We start from the raw sequence: 25,360 nt of genomic DNA, 5'->3' as shown, positions 1-25,360 counted from the left end.
ATTGTTCTCTTTTTTCGGAGTGACAGAGAGCACTTATTCACACGCGAGTGGGCAAGTGACAAAGGGTTTCAATTAAAGCAAGAAAAACCAAGCTCACTCATCCATCTCTCACCCCGGCCATCAACAAAGGCCTTTTAATTAGTATTCATTAATTGCAGCGCTGTAAAATCTATGCATGCTCAATTTTATCAAGCCATCAAAGACCTCACTAATTGCCTCTATAATATCCGAAATAGATCCAGCACATGATGAAGGGATTTTCAAAGAACAGTACAAAGGCTAAAGCGGAAGAGGGCTCCATTTCATGCCTGGGCCACTCAAAACATAGGGTCAGAATGGGAAAGTGTGTTCTGAGTAACCAGAGTGCTGTGTTTAAAAAGAAGAGTCAGTGCATGCTGTCTATGAGTCAGCAAAGACCACAACTGATCAGCATATTGTTTTAATGAAAAAGTTGATGAATAAAGAGTTAGGGTTAAAAGATCTCAAGAGATTTAAAGACTATAATCAGAAATAGAGGTTTGTGTTTTTTTGACCATTTGCTTAGAGGCAAAATTTACACAGTCTTTTCCTTTTGGAAAAACTAAACAAAAGTATTGGTAACTCATTCTGCACTTCACAAATGTTTGTCCAGTCAAATGCAAAGTATATAGTATAGCATGATAGTGTTGTCAATATGTTGTCAATGACAACATATTCAATGCTACTATTACATAGCCTAGCTCAACCATCCACTGTCAGAAAAAAAGGTACAGGGCTGTCACTGGGGCGGTACCCTAAGGTACAAAAGTGAAAAGATTCATCTTTGTACTTACTAACCCCTAAATGGTACATATTAGTACCTTAAAGGTACATATTAGTACATTTTCGCTTTTGTACTTATGGGTACTGGCCCAGTGACAGAAATGTATCTTTTTTTCTGACAGTTGCTGGTTGAATTAGGCTATGTAATAGTAGCACACTTGTTCACTTAATTCATACAGTTACAGTGTTTTCTTTGTTATGTCTTTCTCATTTTGCTATGTGCATTATGGTAAATATCTATTAATTTGTGCTAGCTATGAGAGGGAGCAATTCACCTCTTATCCACATTAATTTGTTGGTATATGACGATTAGAAATTAGCAGAAATGGAAACTGAACTACAGGTAGCCCTAATACACATTAAATGTAGTCACACAATGTTAACATTAACAATTTAAAAGAGTATAATTTGCATGTTTGACGTGCTATGATAAACGATCATTAGATTAATCATCACAATTTATTGCAATGTTTTTTTCCCCCTTAGTCGATCAAAAGTGGATGTTTGCTATTGTTTAGATGACATTCTTATGTCGGTCATACTTTTAAACAGTAGAGTCTGTGATTCCAGATGACAGTATCCACACCAGCAGGGCGACTGACAGCCGCACATTCTCATTAAAACATTGGATTCATCCGAGCTGTGCCGTGCCGAGGCAAAATGTACATAAAGTTGATAATTCGGCGAAGAACTGCAATTGCAGTTTTCGAACAGAGATGGCGATAAAGAGGAAAAACTATGGACTGCAGCTTTATTAAACATGCAGGTTAACATTGAAGTCACATTAAACTTAGTTTGAAGTGCAACCTTCAGCCTAAGACATCAACAGTTCCAGAAATAACATTTAGTTCATTAAATGTCTTGAAACCATCAGTGACAGCCAACAACGGCATTTACTTCTCTTTTACAACCCAATCGCTATTTCCAATTTTTGTTTTTTGCTAGTGATATTTATTATCATGTTGTTTGTTCAGGAGCGCTATTAGTTTTCTAACTGATTAGATTTGTCCTAAGAGAGGAGACAGGGTGATAATAGGGACTTTTGACTCGGGCCAGGATGCAAGCACTTCGCAATTTCCGAGCAACAGAATGCCCTAGAAAAGGCATAGCATAATTTTATTCGATGTCAGAGTATATAGAGTATTCTGCTTATCTGCTTGGCTTTTTACCCATAAAGAATTGAAGTCAGACTGAAGAAAATAAACTTTCAATGTATCATTTGAGTCATCACGATTTCTTTTCTGTCCTGTGTGGCCAATGTTGTACTTTCTGATGTTAGAAAGAGGCTTTATACTAGAGCTTGAATTGAATTTAACACTAAGAGCCTGTGACTAAACCTTGTAACTCGAGTGGATCCTCAAACTGTTGACAAAAACTCATACACTAGCTCCACCCGCCTCAATCATGAATGAAGTGCTGCTCACCGTCTCTGCTTGTTTGCACTACAAGGGTAAATAAAGAACTCGTTCTTTGAATAAATACAGTGTTTTCTTGATTCAAAACATGATGTGTGTAAAGGGTAATGTTTTATGTATTTGAGGAGTGGATTTTTTTTTTGCCATCTAGCCTGTCGCGTAATACTTTTATAACACCAGCTTTTGCCAAAGGTGTTAAACGACAGTAAAAATATCTACAATATCCTTTTTAACCATTAAGTTGACGATTACTTAATGCAATGCACTGCCTCAGATGCGACCATTAATGACTGACAAATCTCCAACATTCGCTAGTAAAAAAAACTGTAACTCTATTTGAGCTTGATTTTGGTAAAAAATAAATAAATAAATAATGACATACTCAAGTGTCCGACCAGTTATAAAGCCACAATACTAACTTTGACAACAAGGTTTTTAATCATGTTATAATAATAATAATAATAATAATAATAATAACAATAATTGATAGATTTCTTGAATAGAAGTTCTAAACTAACCTGAAATTTTCACAGAATTTCGTTTTCATCTATGTTCGTCTGTTCGCCTATTTGACTTTGTGTAAAATTCCATTTGTATCCAGTTTGTTTTTGTTCCATGAACCAGTTCAGAGCCCTGCCAGAAACACAGTACAGGGTAGTAGTGGGAAGTGCTGTTTGTAGTACATGGTTTGAGCTTGCTGTAAGATCTAGTTGATCTTTTGGATTTAGCTAGTTTTGTGTTTTTTGTTGATTGTGGGAATTTCACTGTGTGGCACCAATAAATCATCCTTAAAGGTTTGGAAAAACAAGTACAAGGTTGTTGAACACTTTGTTCTGAACCACTTCATTTATACCTGAGTTTAGTCTACACTATATCAACTGCATCTCTGTCTTAAGCCCTATTCGGACGGGATTAGATTAACATGGGGACATGGGGGTAAAGTCATTTTACCTCAGGACGTCTGTAATATTAATGGCCAGTTCACACGGGATAAGACATCTCAGTAAAACTAGCAGAAGTGGGAGGAGTAACTCCGTCTCCAATATATTTGTGTTTTAATAAACAGTTAGGTCCAGTCTAATGATTCTGATTGGATTGTGTTGGTAATAGACACTTTCCTAGAGCTAAAATAAGTGTTGTGCCTCTAATAAGTGCTTTTGATCTTCTTTTTGCTTTAAATGATATGCGGAAAATACTAGAGGTTTGCCACAGAGTTGTCCCACCACCTACAACGCAACCGAATGCTTCAAGCGCCTCAAAGCTCGCATAATGCACTTTTCTTTTTTTTTTACTTTTAAACAGGAAATGACAGAATTTTACCATACATTTTTACAGTGGGTCTATTCAAACAGGATTAGTATTACCCGAGGTCATTTTTCCAGACCTTTTTACAGAAGGTAAAAGTCTCGGTAATCTTTACTGACATTGTCCATAATGATTACAGAGATGGCACATTCGGACGGGACTAAAATCACAGAGAACTTCTGGTTATAATTACTTTACCCCCACGTCCCCATGTCAATCTAATCCAGTCCGAATAGGGCATTAGCTTGTACTTTTCCAAGCAATTTTGGAACTCATGTTTTGGCGCTTAATTCACATAATGAAATAAATGCTTTTCTCCAAAACACATTGGCCATAATTATTGGCACCGTTTTATGAAATACTTTTTGCAACCTACTTTTCCCAAGAAAACATCTCTGAATCGTGTTCTATAATGTTTTATGAGTTTGGAGAACTCCTGACATGGAGAACTCCTGATCAGAGACCATTCCTCCATACAGAATCTCTCCAGATCCTCCAGCTCCATGTTGGTGCTGCTTCTCCTCTGTTCACTGCTCTTATTTTCTATAGGGTTCATGTTACTGGGATGCTCACAGCAGAAGCTTAATTTTGTGCTCAGTGACACATTTGTGTGTTGATTTGGATGTTTGTTTTGGATCATTGTCCTGATGGAAGATTCAACCACGGCCCATTAAAATATTTCTAGCAGAGGCCATCAGGTTTAGATTTTTTATCTGTTGGTATTTGCTAGAATCCATGATATTATGTTTCTGAACAAGATGTCCAGGACCAAAAAATAGGCCCACAACTTTAAAGATCCAGCAGTATTTTTAACCGTGGACATGGGGTACTTTTTATCCACTGTATCAAATAAATACCTAGGGTTGTGTTTCTTTTCTTCTATGAAAGTCAAGAAATAAGCAGATCTAGCCGTTTTTACAGCCTTCCTGTAAGCAATCATGCTCTCTTTCCACAAAACTCGAAAAACCTCCAGGTTTGTTTTCTTCCAGCTGCGCTCCATTTTTCTGTCTGCTGTGGGTGTGCTCGTTGTACCTTGGCGTTGGACTATTTTCTTTAATCTTCTTTAAGTGCAGAGGAGCAACTGTGTCTAAAGTGCTGGAAAAAAGACAGTCAATAGTTTCTGTTGCAACATCGAGTTGGGATGCTATCTGGGATGCAAAGGAGATGGAACTGATGAAGATGATTATTTAAAAAGCATTCTTTAGTGGTAGTGGTGATAATCCTTCCATATTTGTACCAGTGTTCATTTTGTTAACGAAGACGATGACAAAATTATTTAGTTGACAAGCTAAACTAATATCTGATGATAAATGAAACGTATGCTGTTTCTTTGTTGACGAGACAGGACTAGAATGTTATTTGAGGACAGTGGTGGAGTACTCGAGTCCTGAACTCAGACTCGAGACTCCATTCTCTGGACTCGTGACTCAACTTGGACTCGCGGACTGATGACTCGTACTTGGACTCGAGTCTCAAGGATATATGAAATCGGACTTGAGGATTCATCAAATGAATTACGTTGTTTCTGACTAAATAGGTTATAAAATTTGATATGTTACACTTTTCCTGTTTCGGGCTCCAAGACCAGCCGTGAACCGTGATCTTTTTTCCCCCTCACAGACACTGCTACCGCTCGCTCTCCTTGCTTGACAACGCACTCACTGACGTCACCCACTTTACGCCGCATTTTCCTGCATTATTCGCGGTCTAAATGTTGTCATTAGGAAAATGCAGAAACTATAATTGACTAATGCATACATGATAATAAACAGAGGAAGCTAGGGTTGGGCGATGTCTGCCTATTTGGCATCAGACGTCGACGATGTCAGACGTGACGGGACATAACTGCCAGATTCAAACTATGCTTTTTGCAATGGCTGACGCTGAGCCAAAGACGGACGCGCTCAGCACTTTATCCCGCTTATGTTTATTTTAGATTTCATTCAAATATTTAAATACATATAATTTATAGCAAAATAATAGCCTACATTTATAGTTTGTAAAATACACAAATGTGTCTATGGAAGCAGCAATAAACAATCCTTTCAAATGTATTTGCCTACATACAGTACAGGCTAAAGGTTTGGACACATTGCTGTATTGTTTTTGAAAGAAGTTTCTTCTGCTCATCAAGCCTGCATTTATTTGACAAAAGTACAGAAAAATGTTTAATATTGTGATATATTATTACAATTTAAAATATTTTGTTTTCAATTTATTATACTTTAAATTATCATTTATTTCTGTGATAAAAGCTGAATTTTCAGGATCATTCCTCCAGTCTTCAGTGATCATGATCTTTCAGAAATCATTCTCATATGAGGATTTAATATGAGTGTTGGAAACAGTTCTGCTGCCTAATATATTTAATGAATAAAAGGTTCAAAAGAATCATTCAAAATAAAAACATATTTTCAAATAATATAAATCTCCTTCACTGTCATTTTTTATCAATTTAACTCATCCTTGCTGAATAAAAGTATTGATTTATTTAAAAAAAAAAAAAAAAAAAATGACTGACCCCAAATTACTGACCAGTGTATATTGTTGATACAAAAGAGTTCTATTTTTAAAACATTTCCTTCTTTTTTTCTTTTTTAATTTTTATTCATCAAAGTATTATAAAAAAGTATCACAGGTTATGAAAAAATATTAAGCAGCAGAACTGTTTCCAACTTTAATAATGAATCATCATTATTATAATGATTTCTTAAGGATAATGTGACACTGAAGACTGGAGGAATGATACTAAAAAATTCAGCTTTGCATCACAGAAATAAATGATAATTTAAAGTATAATAAATTGGACTCGAACACGGGACTCGAGCCTCGAGCCTCGACTCAGACTCAAACTCAGGTAATGGTGACTCGACTCGGACTCTTCTTTGGTGACTCGGACTCGGAACATTGGGACTCGAGACTCGACTCGGACTCGACAGTTGGTGGCTCGACTAAAACACTGTTTGAGGAATATCGGACATTAAAAATATGTTTCGAGAAACGCTCACTCAGCTGCCGCAGCAGCACTGACATCACAGGTACAGGTTGTCTAGGCTACCAAAACTCAAACTAACGAGCTTCTAGTGTTGACTAATAGACTAATCTGAAAATGGTCACGCAAAGAATGAAAAAAACAGTTTTTAAAAACAGAAAGAAGACAGCACAGGTTGAGTTAGTCAGTAAAATCTCCAGCCAACGTTGTACTAAAGCTGTTGATGGAGTTGAAGTTGTGGAACAGCAAGCTGACGGACATATGAAGCAGATAAAAAACACAGCGTTATCGTCCCCGCCCGATTTTAGCTTATTTTGATTCTAAACTTGATGGATGGATATTGCTTTTTTATGTTTGAACAAACTCTAGCCTAAAGCATGGGTGATAACCCGGTTTAACTATTTCAATCATGTTGTTTCAATCACTATTTCATCATGTAATCTTATCATTTAAATGCTCTTTAATCATTGTTTTTTTAAACCATTCAGGCACATTAGGCAGTGAGAGAGATTTAATTTAGGTAAATGCACGTGTTAAGGTAAGGCTGAAATGCGCGGCGTGCACCTCGTCAAGACTTTTCATCGACTAAAACTATGAAAGACAAAATTACTAAAATGTGACTAATACTAATAAGCATTTTCGTATGAAGATGAAGAAGACTAAATCAAAAATGACTTTAACACTGATTTGTAACGAGGGGGATGGCTTTGCAGCTTTGACTAAATTAAGAATACACAGTACTAGATAATGATCTGAGATATCATCGCTCTGCTGCAGGATTTCAACGGTATCAACATTTATTCCATGTGACAGTATTAGGTCTAAAATATGATCACGGTGATGAGTGGGTCCTGACACATGTTGCCAAACTCCAGTAGAGTTTAGTATGTCTCTAAATGCCAATCCCAATGCGTGTTTTTCATTATCTACGTGGATATTAAAACCACCAACAATTATTACTTTATCTGTACCCAGTACTAACTCTTATAGAAATTCAGCAAATTATTTGATAAAGTCTGTATTGTGCCCTGGTGGCCTGTATACAGTAGCCAACACTAATGTCAAACGCGCATTTACACTACATAATGTTATGTAAAGCCCCAAAACTTCAAAATAATTATATTTGAAACTAGATAATAGTAGATATATTAATACTGAAGATATTACTATAAATTACAGCAACACCTTCCCCTTTGCCTTTCAGACACGGCTCACGTTTATAACAATAACCTTGGGGTGGACTCATTTAAAGTAATGTAATCGTCAGGTTACCATGTGAATAACATGGTGCATGAATATGGTAATCATTCAGAGCTGTGGTATATTGAAGTACACAGTATAGTAGCTTCACCGCCATACTGCCACAATACTTTTTTTGTAAGTGAATAATGAACCTCCACTTTACAAGCTAAAGGAAAACGTATTTTGAATAATGTTCATCATGCTTGCGTATGATTTACAGGTTTTTAGTTTTTTTCTCTTTTTCCAGATGATACCCATCCTGTTTACCCACACAGCATTCAAACCTGCCTCAAACTGTTTCTTTTCTCATAGTCGCTGATATTTTTTTTCCACTCAGGTCTGATGAGAGTTATTGTCTAAAGACAATGTGCATAAGTGTCTTAAAGCTCGTGTTCATCTTACATGATTATGCATCTCTTGATGAAAGTGTGTGTTTGTGTGGCACATGTTTGTGGGTTGTGGATTGATTAGGTTCTTCTCCAAATCCTCTCATCTTGTCCTCTTAACAGAATGGCGGGTCGTGCACTCGAGTGAGTGAGCGAGTGAAGGAACACTGGAGTCTCCCTTAAGACCCCATCTGAGAATCTGTTATACTAATATGCTAATAGGCATGTTAATTCAGTTGGTAATTACAAGGACTTGGGTGTACTGTTCCATGTCAGCCTTTGAAGTAGGGAAACTAGGAAACTGCTTGCATATTAAATGCACAACCAAGCTTGCTTGGGTTCCGAGGATGGAGTTGAAGAGAAAACGTTTGTTTTTCGTGATGTTTTTATATCAGTGTTAAAAATCTCTTTGTCAGAAGGCTCATCCTAAGTTCAGGTAAGGTAGTGACAAGATCATTTTAGGGTGTGTTCACACCAGGGTTTACTAACAGATTGCACCAACCCTCTTTTGGAGTTAAAGGTGCACTATGTAGTATTTTTGCAGTAAAATATCCAAAAACCAACAGGCCAGTGTTATATATTTTGTTCAGTTGAGTTCTTACAATATCCCAAATGTTTCCAACTATTTGTAAATTTTAATAAAAATTGATATTTTAACCAAGAAACCGGGACGTGTGAGGGAGTCGCCTGTCAATTGTGTCATTTCTGCGTTACCCTCGGTTTCCTTTTTTTTTTATATATATATGAGCAGAATTAGTATTTTAACGTTTCTGTTCTGCATTCTTTCTGTAACATTATAGTTTTGCAAACAGTTTGATTACAAAAATATTGGTTAATAATGTTAATGATAATGTTCTGTTTTGCATATACTTTATCAATCAATCAATCAACTATTTATATAGCGCTTTTACAATCACGATTGTGTCAAAGCAGCTTCACAGTGTCAAACAGGACAATACTGCAACAAAATTAGATTTGGCTGGAGAAAACAGTGATGTTATCAGCTTATTTTAATTTATCATAGAGCGACAATGTTGGCAGATCAGTATTATAGTTTATAGAATGAATTCATAAATTTTATGTATAATTAGTTGAATAACTTGGATCATAATTTTAGTGTCCCCAACTGAGCAAGCCAAGCCAAAGGTGACAGTGGCAAGGAACCAAAACTCCATCAGGGCATGATGGAGAAAAATAAACCTTGGGAGAAACCAGACTCAGTCGGGGTGTCAGTTCTCCTCTGGCCTATTAACACACCGTGTATGATTATTATTCTGGCAACCTAACAGGTCAGAAATAATATTAGATCGTAATATTCAAAATTTCAGGGTATCACGGAAGAGACGGGGTAGTTATAGCAGTACTTGGATAGAAATTTATACTAAATAGCTTTATGCTAAAGTTGTACTAAACTTCGTAACTCCAGTGGATCCTCAAATTGTCTGCAAAACCGCAAAAACGTGCTAAATGAGGTTTTGCAGACAATTTGAGGATCCACTGGCTTAAACTTAATTAAAACAAAGCACGAGAAGGCCCGTGGCGGGTGTTGATTCGATGTGATTTCTGCCCAGTGAAGCGTGGTTAAATGGCGGGAGTAAATATGACTCTTAAATTAATTTCTGAGCACATTCTGTACACTATCTCAGCTTGTTTGCAGTGCAAGGGTAAATCAAAAACTGGTTCTTTAAATAAGTACAGCATTTTTACTAAAAAACAAAAACGAAAAAAAACAAAAAAACAAAATGTTTATAAAGGCTAATGCGGAGTTCTCCAAATGGACGGGTACTCAACAGGTGACCCACTAATATTTGATGTAACCAACTGGTTGAATTATATTTAAATGGTCATTTGCGGTGCAAGTCGGGAATCAATAAGCACAGGCGGACTGCGGGTCCAATAGCTAAGACAATTTCGACTCAGTTCGGTACCCAATGATGGTTATCTGCTTTCAAACAATCCCGTGCTGTCCACGCTCTAAAGAATATCAAAGGTTATTACAACGTGATCTGCAGAGTGATTGACAGCTTCAGTCATTAAGAAATCACTCTTTGCTCACTTTCTGTATACGTAAACTATTCAAAATTTTATTGAAAAGTATTATCTTTTATGTTGCTAAGAGGACCAAAGGCCACGTAGCTTATACCCTGCATATACAACCGCATTTAAAAGCGGAGTGGATCCACTAAAATGCGGGCAGATGGGTAATCTAGTTGACATTTAGGCTTGCTACAGTTGGGGACACCTACATTTTAACTAGATTACCAATCTGCCCGCATTGACACTATATGATAAATGAAATTAGCTGGACAACATCACCAGTTTCACCAGAGCAGCTGTACAAAAAAACTGAAACTTTTATAAACTTCAAATAAAAGTGCAATAAACACAGATTCCGACGGCCCTGACTCAGGTCACCTAGCCTACTAAAAACTCTCTCAGCAAATGCCCTGCGAGATGGTCTTGGGCAGGGTTGCCAACTCTCACGCATCTGGCGTGATACTCACGCTTTCAGGCTCTGTCTCACGCTCTCACTCCGCCCAACTCAATCTCACGCCAAATTGCCAAACCTGCTTTTGATATTAAACAAAGCTATAAGCTTTAATTTTTTAAAATGTGTTTTAATGAAATTCAAACAATAAATAGCATTTTGGCGCTAATGTGGCATAATGTTAAAGCCAGAGGCGTTGAAAAGCGGAGTTGCAGGCTCTCGTCTCCCTGCGGTGCGCGCTGGTCACGTGGCCCATGAGCGCTCAATACTTCTAGCGCCGTGCCAATGAATTTAAATGGCTTAAGCGGATACACAACAGTTTCACCATATAGATGTTTGCTGCAAGTTTTGGTAAACAGTACAGCATAGTGTTAGTGTTTATTGATTATTAAGTCAGCCATATTTACAGGATCGTTTTATTATGGAGAGTGATAGAGATTCAACATTGTTAACATTAATGTTATTCTTGTATTTAGCCCTCAGGTATTCCTTACTAATAGGTCACACTCATACTCATTAAATTATATTTATTGAATATTTTGAGGAGATCTTTTGGTACTAAATACGATTTGTGCAACAATTATTGTCAATAAATGACCACTTAAAATATTTTTCTTCTAATATTTGTATTTCTTCTAAAATTTATATTACAATTAGTGTAGTAATTAATATTAAAATAGAAAATTCCAATTCAAAGAGGCAAATTAGAGTCATTTTGTGGCTAAAAAATATTAATGTTTATTTGTAATGCCATTAGGTGCCTTATGGCTCTTTAATAAATATACATGTATCTAATCTAGTTGCTCAAAAATATATTGCAGTCTTTGCATTCTAATAAATATTTAGATATGATGATCAAACACTAGATTTCTTTAAATGTGAAATTTCAAACTTAAATAACTTGCATCCTAATCTTTTTAATGAATAATGATACTTATATAAGCAGTCACAAGTGAATATTAAGGAATGGCACATATAATTTGACCCAAGAAATGTTTAAACTAGTGCCAAAACAGACATATTATTATGTACAGTATATATACTAGATATAAACTGATACTGAATCAAGATCAAAAGCACCCCCCCCCCCCCCCCCCCCCACTAGAAGGACATTTGAGGAATATCAGACATTAAAAATACATTATTTCTTCTCTTCCTATGCTGTCTTTCAAAAATGTGCATCCGTTTCAGGCAACTCGAACTATTTTGGGTTCATGAGAACGCATCTGGTGATATAGACTAGTGTCGGTGAATAGTAAACAGCAAAAATACGATTCCTGCGTGTCTGTGTGAATGAATGGCGCGAACTGCAGTTTATTTACGACAAAAAGAATTTCAACGATGTAACGGTTACCGTACTTTCAAAGATTTGCGTGTGACGGTCGCGTGATTTACTTGGGGGGGACGGGGTAAAATGTGTTATTTTGGCACGGTTGCCCGCTAAAATTCGCATTCCTGGGTTTATATATCATATAATTGAGGTCGCTTCAACCCGCAGACATGGAAAACAACCCGCAGGAAAACCGCAGACTTGGCAACACAGTGCAGTTGAGCTCTGTTGACATTTGACAACTAATGCGTCGCTTCCTTGCTCTGATTGGTTGTAGGTCTATCCAGTTGATGTCTTTTCTAGTTCGGTTGAAACACGCCCCATAATCACAGCCCAAATGGAGCAGTTTCAGACTCATATTCTGACTAGAAATGAGTATGACCACATCAGGCTAGTATAAACAGGGCCTTATTGAACTTTCTGAACTAACATTAAGCAGCATTTTACAGCATTTATTAACTTTTAGTTATGTCAGATTCAATAGTTTGTTGTTTTTTCATGTTGGTTCCCTGTTCATTAACTAATATTAACCGATATTTAAAGAACATAGTTACCTGGCTTAGAAACTTTTCAGTCAATTAAAATAATATGAATAAAATAAAAACCCAAGACATAAACTAGAACAAGGTCAAATGTGTGGAATTGACCCAAGAGTGTTAGGTTGTGGTTTATTGTTTACCCTTTTAACTGCCAGCTTTTGTTTTCTTTTATGTTGCTAAAAAAAAAAATATATATATATATATATATATATTAATCATTTTCACAAAATTGACATGGCCCCAGAAAATGTTGTCATATGAATATCTGAACATGCAATATATCAAAAGAAAGGACAGAGCCTCTGCTTTAAAAAAAAATATTTAAAAAAATGTTTTAGTCTAGCATGGAATTTTTTTTTTTTTACCAACCCTTAGATATGTGTAAAGTTTCGAACATAATGCTGAGAATTCCCTTTTTGTCAGATTATGTCTGCATTGGATTCAGAATAATGACCAAAACTTCACATCCTATACCTCTTTATGGACATTTTCTGAACATTATAAATGGACTGCATTTATATAGCGCTTTTACCAGACCCTATGGCCATCCAAAGCGCTTTACATTTTGCCTCACATTCACCCATTCATACACCGACGGCGATGTCAGCCATGTAAGGCGCCATCCAGCTCGTCGGGAGCAGAACCTTTCGGTTTTTAGACAACCTACATGAACCACTGAGCCACTGCCGCCCCGAACATTAGTTTTGATTTATATGCTATTTGATGTGCATTAGCAAAGCTTCTATCCCTTGTTTCTGCTGCTGGTTCTTCTTCTGCTGTGTTTTGATTCTGTATTCTCTAGGAAGATGTGTAATGAAAACTGAAAACATGGAATATTCTGTCAATGGCTGGGCAGCGTTGTGTCATAAGTGAGAGAAAATTCTGTAAATGGAAAAGAAAATAAATGTATTAAAATATAAATATTACTTGCAAACAGTATAAATGTATCACATCACTGCTTATTTGCATGTTTGCAATGGCAGCAAGTCACTCTTTCTCATGTTGCATTAAAGTAATATTTAGGGTTCAATGTTAAGTTAAATCAACTTCATTTGTGGCAAAATGTTGATAAGCACACATTATTTGACTCATCTCTCCATAAAAAAAAAAGTTACTTACTATGGTAGTGAATGGTTGTTTTCTAGGCTTTGTTACAAACATTTTTCTAAATATCTTCTTTTGTATTCAGCAAAACAAAGAAACTCATACAGGTTTGGAGGAACATGAGGGTGAGTAAATGATGACAGAAGTTTCCTGTTTGGGTGAACTATCCCTTTAAATCATATCAACATGCATATTGTTTTGGCTATGTCTTATGGCTATACTTTTCATGTTTTCATGTTTTTTATGTGTTTCAACATTAACAGATTAGCACGAATCACTTTGTGTTTCATTGTGTGTGTGTATGTATATATATATATATATATATATATATATATATATATATATATATATATATATATATATATATATATATATATATATATATATATATTATTTATTTATTTATTTATTTATTTATTTATTTATTTTAAATAAGGGGCAAGTGGAAATTAATTATTGTAGTAATCAAGATTTCTACCACAAAAACTGTATTTTGACCTTAACTTATATTTCTTTAATTTGCCAATTATTTGATGCTGCAAATTGCTGTCAATTTGAATGCTGATGACAGTCATAAAAAGCAGAGGTGTTTCAAGCTCTCACAGATGCATATAACATTTCTTTTACTTCCTCCATCTCTCTCTCTCTCTGTCTCGTTATATTTTCCCACTGCCCTTGTCTCTATTACTCTTTCACTCACTATCTTGTCAGCTTCCATTGTTCATGTCATACTGCAACCTTTTGCATCTGAGATGCAAGATTCTGTGTCCAACTCCGAGGAATGAAGGCCAACATAGCGTCTTGCATTGAGTCAGACTGCTTCAGGCACGTTGGGCACAGTGAATTACACAGAGGGGCTGTGAGTCTAGCAGCTGCTGAGAAACCATTTCAGCAGCTATTTAAAGCAGTTCCTTCTAGGTGACTGTTCCAAAACATTCTCCTCATCCGCTGTCTGGTGGACATTTGAGGGCTTTCCTTGGAGAGCTTGTTTGTGAGTCATATGGCTTTTCAAATTAATTCCTGGCAAAAGGAAGGGGATTTGGTCTATACTATGTTGGAGGGCTGGTATATACTGTTTTGTTGTTGTTGTTTTGTTTTGTTTTGTTTTGTTTTGTATAATTTGTAATCAAACAAAACATTTAAAGATGATGGTATAATCAAGGGATGGAAAATCTAAAGAATGAATATAAAAAATCAAGAAGAAAAATCATAATATTGTACCTGAAATGTTATATATCGACATACTTATGAGCTTATTATGAGCTTATTTTAATGCTTTGTGTAATGGAAATATTTGACAAAACGAGGTTCTGGGTCTAAGTTCACAACAACAACAACAACAACAATCTTGAGAAAAAAGACATTTCATAAGTTAAATTCTAAGAAGTTTGTAAGAATGTTGCTATGTACAATGCTATACAATATTTCCTTCACAAATATTTTAAGAAACATGTTTAAGAATACTTTTTTTGAAAAGAAAATCGCAGGCATTCACTGATCATCTCAACAAGAAACAAAAAAAGCAATGGTCTTTTTGCACAATACTGTGTGTGTGTGCGTGCGTGCGTGTTGTGTATTTAAAATGTTTTTTTGTTGTTTTGTTTTATCTAGTGTTAAAGGTTTTTTTTCTTTTTTTTTCTTAGGAAATTAATATCTACCTTCAACTGTCCAGTTAACAACATTCTTCAAAATATATTATTTTGTGTTCAATAAAAGAAATGAACTCGTACAGGTTAGGAACAACACGAGAGCGAGTAAATGATGACAGAAGTTTAAACATCATATAAAAACATGCGGCCATCTCTTATGTCAGAGTTAATCTTCAACCAAAGTGAATTGGTTTTTAGATGAGACTGAAAGGGTTAGTTCCCCTCCAAACATGAATTATCCCATGATTTACTCACTCTCAAGTCGTATATGACATTCTTCTTCAGACAAATACAAACTGATTTATATTAAAAAAGTCCTGGCTAATCCAAGCTTTATAATGGCTGTACCAGTTACTCCATAAAAGTGCATCTGTCCGTGATATAACTGCTCCACACGGCTCCAGGGGGTTAATAAAGTCCTTCTGAAGCGAATTGATGCATTTGTGTAAGACAAATATCTATATTTAAAACTTTATGAAGTAAATTATCTAGTTTCCAGCAGATCTCCTTCCGTGTTCAATTTACGGAAAAAGTGTAACGCCTCTTGGCGTTCAAAATGCTTACAAATGCAAAATGTCTAATGTAGTGTAAGCATTTTGAATCAATTTGCTTCACTTTGTGAAGTGCACTAGACATTAGGGACGTTAAACAACAGTCACTGATGGAACGGCAACAGCGATTGGAAGTAAACAGTTAACTGCCGTAGCCAAAGAACGCAAAAATGACTAAGCAACAATAAAGAGACAAATGGATCATTTAACATCATTTGACAAAATATAAAGAAACATGTCATTTAAAAAGCAAGGAAATTGTTGCTTTTGGCATTAAATTATACATAGGTACAATTAAAATGCCACATAACTATATTTACTTATCTAATCTGTCACGTATTAATAACTACGGCAAATCAACTGTTCTCCCGTAGTAGACGGTTACAGTAGAACGTCACAAAGTAGCGGTTAAAGTCGCGCATGCACACTAGAACGCCAGAACACCGTTGCCGTTCCATCAGTGGCTGTTGCTTAAAGTCCATATTACCAATAGTCAATGTGATGACCTCATGTATGAGTGAATGAATGACTGAATGAATTTATAACAATGTTAAAAAATATATGTACTTATCATATACTTATCTGTCTATTAGCCCTATTGAAGAACAATCAGTTGCTAACCACATGTGTTTGATTATTTAATATAAATAGGTGAATACGTAGTGTCTTGTGTATTGGGTAACAAGGAAATCTAGGAAATAAAGACAAAATGACATGTTCAGCCGGGTACATAACCCTGTTGCCTAGTAACGGGTGCACATTGAGGTGGGCAGGCGGGCTGGGGTGATGACATCAGAGATAAAGAGCACAGGCGTGAGAGACATCAGACTCCTCAGACACGTTATAAAGCTTCCGCCACTCTTCTTATCATGGACTCACTCAGTGGTGTTACCCTATTCTTCCATCAAGGGCTTCTTTGAAATGTAACCAAAAAAAGGAGATTTGTCCCTTAGTGTCACAGGAGTTATTTCAGATAGTATTAGTTCTTCAGACAGTGCTTTTGTGCACCAGCTGTCATCCTGTTGTGTATTTCCCCGTTGTTTTGGAAGTAAAGGGAGCATTTTTTTGAACGAGCCATCACGATCTGTGGGCTCCTCGCTTAGATGTGGCTCAGCATGAAAGAGTGTGTGAGACATAAACACCTAAGACAAACTTCTGAAGTGCCAGTTGATCCCAGTCTGTTCAGGAACTTCAGCGTAGAGTCTGAACATGAGTCTCAGTTTCACATCAGCTCTAGGTGAATCTGTATATCTGTATAGTCTTTTCCTAGCAGCTTTTGTTGCCGGCATACAGGCTCCGAAAGGAACTTTTTGTCAAAAGTGGATAAAGTGATCGAACATGTTAGATTAAGGGAACGTGTTCAATTAAGATTAACTGCCATAATTTATGCTCTAATATGGCACTTGGTAGGTTAAACTAAAGTCAAGGTGTTCTTGAAAAAATGATATGCATTTAGGCTTTCTCACATTACATAATAAACTAGAGCACTATTTATCTTTCAGAAAACAATGCAGATTTAAAGGAGTGTCAGTATCAGTTAAACATACATTTACACACAATGAGAATAAAACACCCTAATTTATGTTGGAATAGAATACAGTTTAATATGGAATGTCCCCATAAAGCATGAAAAAAAGTTTTCATGTGTGTGGTCCTAAAAAAACCTATATTATGGGGACAAAATTACTCTACAAAGATAGCAATATTTTGAATCCTTGACCTTTTTTGGTTCCACGAGGAACCAAGCTTATAAATCATACAGAATAAGTTTTTGTGAAAATGTTAAATTTTGTGTGATGGGTAGGGTAAGTGTAAAGTGACTGAAAATTAAGTTTGTACAGTATAAAAACCATTACATCTATGGGGAGTCCCTAGCCTGACGTGGTCATACTCAGTTCTAGTCAGAATATGAGTCTGATTCTGCTCCATTGGGCTGATTATGAGGCGTGTTTCAACCGAACCAGGAAAGACCTCGATTGGATAGAGCTACAACCAATCAGAGCAACGAAGCGACGCATTAGTTGTCAAATGTCAACAGAGCTCAACTGCACTGTGTTGCCAAGTCTGCGTTTTTTTTTTTCCCACAGGTTGAAGCGACTATTATGTGATATAGACCCATGAGTGTAAATGTTAGCAGGCAACCTTGCCAAATAACACACACATTTTACCCCCCAAACACATTTTTTTCCGGAGAACCCCTCCGAGAAGCTATTGTTTTGGGTTAGTAGTAGTAGTAAAAATTTGGCAACCCTGTCTGCACGCACGCTGGAATAAACAATCTTTGCCGGTGTTGTAAAAAAATAAAAGAATTGAATGATACACAGAGTACTTACCCAACATGATCATTTCTGAGAGAAATAGTGAAGGTGAATGCATATACAAACATGCTCTCCGTTTAAGATTTGAACAAGTATAATCCAAGCCCCTTTAATGACGTGATGACGACGTTACTGTTGATCATCTGTCCGTCATTGTCTAAAGGCCGCCCTGATGATTTCATTGGTTCAAACAGTTTCTGTTCGGGGATAATTACTCCTCTGGAGCGAGCCCAGACCGAACCGACCCACCTAAAAAATGTGTGGGCGGGGCTAAGTTCGGCTGGCATCCAGGCTAGGGAGTCCCCACAAAGATAGCAAACCATATTTGAGAGAGAGAGAGAGAGAGAGAGAGAGAGAGAGAGAGAGAGAGAGAGAGAGAGAGAGAGAGAGAGAGAGAGAGAGAGAGAGAGAGAGAGAGAGAGATTGAGAGAGAGAGAGAGCACCTTACGATGGACTGGCCATCCATTCTAGGCGTTTCCCAGCCTGTGGTCAAAAACAGTGGGATAGTCTCCAAACCCCGGTGACTATAATGAGTGTAAAGCATGTGACAATCATTCTGACTTTACACATATATGTTCCTTATAGCAAAAGACGGCAGGTAGATTTTTAGTAGTATGTGAGTTATAAAGGAAAAAGTTACAAAAGGCCTTCCTTATATCTTAGTGTGTATACTCTTGTGTAATCGACGCGCCATCCTCAATAAACCCGTCTCTTCTGTGATACCCTGAAATTTTGAATATTCCGATCTAATATGATTTCTGACCTGTAAGGTTGCCAGAATAATAATCATACACGGTGTGTTAATAGGCCAGAGGAGAACTGACACCCCGACTGAGTCTGGTTTCTCCCAAGGTTTATTTTTCTCCATCACGCCCTGATGGAGTTTTGGTTCCTTGCCACTGTCGCCTTTGGCTTGGCTTGCTCAGTTGGGGACACTAAAATTATGATCTAAGTTATTCAACTAATTATACAAATAAAATTAATTAATTAGGTCTTAATTAATTCTATAAACTATAAAACTGATCTGCCAACATTGTCACTCTATGATAAATCAAAATAAGCTGATAACATCACTGTTTTCTCCAGAACCGAATCTAATTTTGTTGCAATATTGTCCTGTTTGACACTGTGAAGCTGCTTTGAAACAATCATCATTGTAAAAGTGCTATATAAATAAAGTTGATTTGATTGATTGATTGATTGATTGATTGATAGTGTACAACCAAGTGGTGCTCACTGCAGAGCCAAATGATGTCCAGCTCCACCTCTCTGGACATGATAGGTGGGGTTATGTTTAACAATAGGGTTATGGTATGATTAGGGTGTGGTTTGACCTTGTAGCCCCACCCATTACGTTCTGCGAGGGGAGCAAGCTCCACCCATCGCCTCTCTATACGTCTGTCAGCATGAGGAGCAGGATTCACTGAGCGCTCTTAAAGAGATGAAGTGTCTGTCCTGTGCTGTTCATCAGAGGAGGCTTTCACTGACCCTCATTCACTCAGATGAATCATCTCATCTGCGAGGCGCCACAGAGATGACATTGTAGTCTGTCACACTGAAGTACGAGAGCCGCTAATTCTAAAAACAGACACGTCAAATCGGCGGCAAAGTACTTGAGTGTCGCGCGGGTTACCATTCATGCTATTTTCAGTCTGTTATGATAGAACGGAGCTTGTGGTGCATGTTAAAGTGACTAAATAGGTTTCATGCTGCTTCTTTTTGACGCCATATGACAGTGTACCATCTGTGAGCCTTTTTTCTAAGGTACATTTTATCTTCTTCCTGTACAGATGAGTGCGGTTGGCAGCTCCTGTTGGGGTTCTTCGGAAGGACAGATCCTGGTTCACGTGCTGCAGAAACTGGCGCTGCCTGCTCGGTGAGTAAATCGACACCGGCTCCTTGTCAGCACCACATTGGGCCCCCGGTCGAGTCTCTCAGTGCGACCCTCATCTTTGATCCATTCATGTCGGAGGCTCTGATGAGAGCTTCCTTGAGCTCAGGCCTCACCCACAGATTGATACAGGACTATTGTGGCTGCCTGAGACCCCCTCCTCTTCCTTCTGCTGAAATGAGAAGGCATCCCTTTGAAGTAACCCAGCCGGGCTTGGGAGGCAAAGCTTCAGCAATATTGGGTTCTTGGCAAACCAGAGACAAAATATTGAAAACAATGGGTTACTGAATGACGACATCACTGAAATATGCGGAACGCTCTAGGAGGTTGAATTGAACCTTATTTTAAAGAAAGGTATGATTCAGTGTAGGTTCAGTCATTAGCACTTAACAGCAGCATAATGTTGGTTACTGCAAAGATCGTTTCCTTTTTCTTTTTTTTAGAAAGCAAAAAATCTGGGTTACAGTGAAGCCCAAAGTGAGGTTTTGACACAAAAGATGTGATACAGCAGATGTGCTCCTAAGTTGAAAAATGTAGATTGTAATAATTCACAAATGTAAGCTCTTATAAATAATTTTTTAACAGTAATTATGGCATCGCTAACAATTTAGTGGCAAGTTAAAAGTGATAATGCACAATGTAGTGCTTTTGAGTTATAGGATTTTTTTATTGTAATAAAGCTGTCATAAATTATTTAATACTGCTGTTTTTAAGTTAATAATGTGTATGGTATGGTCCAAAATGTTGTTAACTAGGGTCGGAAAGAGCCTGAACACTTTCAAACTAAATTTTATCCTAAAAGAAAAAAAGTAAAAATTCTGGAAAGTTTCTGGAAACATTGCAACCCTTATTCAAACACAATTACGCCTTTGAAAACTCTATAAAAATGATTTCGCTTGTGTTAAAGTTGAGCCGCAAATAAGGTCAAGTGAAAAGAGCTCTCACAGAAAGTTATAGAGAACAAATTGTTTTATTACATTAGAAGGTCTATGGCTTCAAGAAGATTTCCAAAACACTCAAAGTTCTTAGAGACACAGCTGGCGTCCTTATTCATAAGTTTTAAATTTCTTTTATCAGAAAACCTTTGAGGGTTTTGAAGAAAAAGCACAATATCGTTAAGAGGAATAACATTTTTGATCAGAGCAACTGAGAAAAACTCTTAATTTACTGCCAAAGACTTACAAGATGACCTAAAACGATTTCAGTACAGTGAGTCCAGTACAGTTCAATGCAGTCAGTCAAGAACCGTTCTCCTGTCTGTAGCTATAGACTCTGCAGAAAGCTGCCGACTTCTACGCACTGTGAGCCTCAGCATGCGCTGACCCCGCTTTGTGATTTTACGTGGCCTACCACTTCAAGGCTGAGTTGCTGTTGTTCTTCCACTTTGTTATAATACCACTAACAGTTGACCTTGGAATATTTAGTAGTGAGGGAATTTCACGAATGCACAGGTGGACACCTATCACGGCTCCACGCTTGAATTCACTGAGCTCCTGAGAGGGACCCATTCTTTCACAAATGATTGTACAAGCATCTGCACGCCTAGGTGCTTGATTTTATACACATTTGGTCATGGAAGTGATGGAAACACCTGAATTCAATGATTTGGAGGGGTGTCCCAATATTTCTGGCGATATAGTGTGTGTGTTATTTATATATGCAGTGGCATGAAAAAGTATCTGAAGCCTTTGGAATTTCTGCATAAAATCACCATCAAATGTGATCGGATCTTTGTCAAAATGACACAAATGAAAAAAACAGTGTCTGCTTTAACTAAAGCCACCCAAACATGTATAGGTTTTCATATGCTTAATGAGGAGAACATGCAAACAATGCCAGAAGGGGGAGGAATAAGTTACTGAACCATCACATTTAATATCTGGTTGCCCGTCCTTTTAGCAGCAATAACTTCAACCCAGACGCTTCCTGTAGCTGTAGATCAGTCTGGCACATCGATCAGGATCAATCTTGGACCATTCCTCTTTAGAAAACAGCTGCAGTTCAGTCAGATTCCTGGGATGTCTGGCATGAATCGCTGTCTTGAGGTCATGCCACAGCATCTCAATGGGGTTCAAGTCAGGACTTTGACTTGGCCACTCCAGTGTATTTTGTTCTTCTGAAACCATTTGGGTCATTGTCCTGTCGCAGCATCCTTCCTCTTTTTAGCAGGGGATGAGGTGTTGATGTTGGTGAGATTTTCCATTTTACCTCCACGCATGACGCTGTGTTCCTCCCAAACAATAATTTTTGTTTAATCAGTCCACAAAATGTTTTGCCAGAAGTTCTGTGGACTGTCCAAGTGCCTTTTTGCGAATATTAAACATGCAGCAATGTTTTGTTTTTTAGACAGCAGTGGCTTCCTCCGTGGAGTCCTCCAATGAACACCAATCTTGGCCAGTGTTTTACTTAGCCTATAGTCGATGTGTGCACAGAGATACTGCACTGTGACAGTGATTTCTGTAAGTCTTTAGCAGACACTCTAGGGTTCTTTTTTACCTCTCTGAGTATTCTGCGCTGAACTCTTGTTGTCATTTTTGGTGGACGGCCACTCCTTGGGAGAGAAGCAATAGTGCCAAACTCTCTCCATTTGTAGACAATTTCTCTAACTGTGGACTGATGGACATCCAGACTTTTAGAGATGGTTTTGTATTTTGTAACGTTTCCCGGCTTTATACAAATCAACAATTCTTGACCTGCTTATTTCAAAAGATCTTTTTCTTCTATTGTATTTATCTATGCTTGTAATTAGTTTTTACTTCTATGCAGATTCACTCCCCTAAAAAATCACCCCAATTATTCTACACGGAGTCATACTTTTCAGATAGATCTATTCAAATCATCTGGTGAAATAGTTTTTATATCGCTATATATATAGTTCAGTATTGTTCAAAATAATAGCAGTACAATGTGACTAACCAGAATAATCAAGGTTTTTAGTATATTTTTTATTGCTACGTGGCAAACAAGTTACCAGTAGGTTCAGTAGATTGTCAGAAAACAAATGAGACCCAGCATTCATGATATGCACGCTCTTAAGGCTGTGCAATTGGGCAATTAGTTGAAAGGGGTGTGTTCAAAAAAATAGCAGTGTCTACCTTTGACTGTACAAACTCAAAACTATTTTGTACAAACATTTTTTTTTCTGGGATTTAGCAATCCTGTGAATCACTAAACTAATATTTAGTTGTATGACCACAGTTTTTTAAAACTGCTTGACATCTGTGTGGCATGGAGTCAACCAACTTGTGGCACCTCTCAGCTGTTATTCCACTCCATGATTCTTTAACAACATTCCACAATTCATTCACATTTCTTGGGTTTGCTTCAGAAACAGCATTTTTGATATCACCCCACAAGTTCTCAATTGGATTAAGGTCTGGAGATTGGGCTGGCCACTCCATAACATTAATTTTGTTGGTTTGGAACCAAGACTTTGCCAGTTTACTAGTGTGTTTTGGGTCATTGTCTTGTTGAAACAACCATTTCAAGGGCATGTCCTCTTCAGCATAGGGCAACATGACCTCTTCAAGTATTTTAACATATGCAAACTGATCCATGATCCCTGGTATGCGATAAATAGGCCCAACACCATAGTAGGAGAAACATGCCCATATCATGATGCTTGCACCTCCATGCTTCACTGTCTTCACTGTGTACTGTGGCTTGAATTCAGAGTTTGGGGGTCGTCTCACAAACTGCCTGTGGCCCTTGGACCCAAAAAGAACAATTTTACTCTCATCAGTCCACAAAATGTTCCTCCATTTCTCTTTAGGCCAGTTGATGTGTTCTTTGGCAAATTGTAACCTCTTCTGCACATGCCTTTTTTTAACAGAGGGACTTTGCGGGGGATTCTTGAAAATAGATTAGCTTCACACAGACGTCTTCTAACTGTCACAGTACTTACAGGTAACTCCAGACTGTCTTTGATCATCCTGGAGGTGATCATTGGCTGAGCCTTTGCCATTCTGGTTATTCTTCTATCCATTTTGATGGTTGTCTTTCGTTTTCTTCCACGTCTCTCTGGTTTTGCTCTCCATTTTAAGGCATTGGAGATCATTTTAGCTGAACAGCCTATCATTTTTTGCACCTCTTTATAGGTTTTCCCCTCTCTAATCAACTTTTTAATCAAAGTACGCTGTTCTTCTGAACAATGTCTTGAACGACCCATTTTCCTCAGCTTTCAAATGCATGTTCAACAAGTGTTGGCTTCATCCTTAAATAGGGGCCACCTGATTCACACCTGTTTCTTCACAAAATTGATGACCTCAGTGATTGAATGCCACACTGCTATTTTTTTGAACACACCCCTTTCAACTAATTGCCCAATTGCACAGCCTTAAGAGCGTGCATATCATGAATGCTGGGTCTTGTTTGTTTTCTGAGAATCTACTGAACCTACTGGTAACTTGTTTGCCACGTAGCAATAAAAAATATACTAAAAACCTTGATTATTCTGGTTAGTCACATTGTACTGCTATTATTTTGAACAAGACTGTATATATATATATATTGAAATACAAATGATCGCAATGCACGTTTTTTTATCATGTAGCCCTAGTTGTCATAATGTTATGCCTAACCAGTGTATATATATATATATATATATATATATATATATATATATATATATATATATATATATATATATATATATATATATATTCCATATATATATTTTCAGAACACAAATGAAATTGTGAAATCTTGTCCCTCCATTGAAAGTTCATCCATTTCCATCAAGTACACTTGAGCTTGTCAATAAAATGTGTATAATGTGAACAAAAGCATCAAATAAATCTGTTGATCATGTCTCTTCAGCCGCTGATATAAGGATTTCTTTTGTGATGTCTTTACTTTTCGAAGCATGAACATTTTGGTTGAGTGGACTTCCAGTGGAGGAACTGAAATCTCTTAGGTTTCAGTAAAAATACCTTTACTTGTGTTTTGAAGATGAACAAGTCTTGCGAGTTTAACATGAGGGTGTGTAAATGATGCCAGATGTTTCATTATTAGTTCACCCAATAACGAAACATCTGGCATCATTTACACACCCAACTAACCCTTTGAGTTGAACTAGGAATATTCCTTTAATGTGTTTGTTACAATGTTGTTCTTGAGACACTGCTGGTCTTCAGTGCGTGTGAATGTAACAAGCAGCAGGTAGAGCTCTGAAAAGATATGGCCCGATTTCTGGGATAACATTTTCATCTTCTCCACAGTAAGATGCATTCACACACTTGCATTCACATATGTCTCCCTTTCTAATATAGAACGCCCACTGCATTATCCCGTCAATGTCCAACGTAATTGCTTGTTTCACTCGAGAATATGTAGATTATGTTTGTCTGA

General features: G+C 37.2%; 1 protein-coding gene across 3 annotated transcripts in view; it reads left to right on the top strand.

Annotated features, from left to right (window-relative positions):
* ulk4 (unc-51 like kinase 4) overlaps positions 1–25,360 on the top strand; it is a 283,773-nt gene that overhangs the window by 255,774 nt on the left and 2,639 nt on the right. For all 3 annotated transcript variants that reach the window (XM_067449187.1, XM_067449185.1, XM_067449186.1), the window contains one exon: positions 19,911–19,996. In XM_067449187.1, coding sequence (XP_067305288.1) covers positions 19,911–19,996 — 86 coding nt within the window. The remainder of the gene's footprint in view (positions 1–19,910; positions 19,997–25,360) is intronic.

The sequence above is a fragment of the Pseudorasbora parva genome, chromosome 7 (genome assembly GCF_024679245.1).
Source record: "Pseudorasbora parva isolate DD20220531a chromosome 7, ASM2467924v1, whole genome shotgun sequence".
NCBI lineage: Eukaryota > Metazoa > Chordata > Actinopteri > Cypriniformes > Gobionidae > Pseudorasbora > Pseudorasbora parva.
The sequence above is the reverse complement of the archived record's forward strand: the minus strand, read 5'-3'. Positions and strand labels throughout refer to the sequence as shown.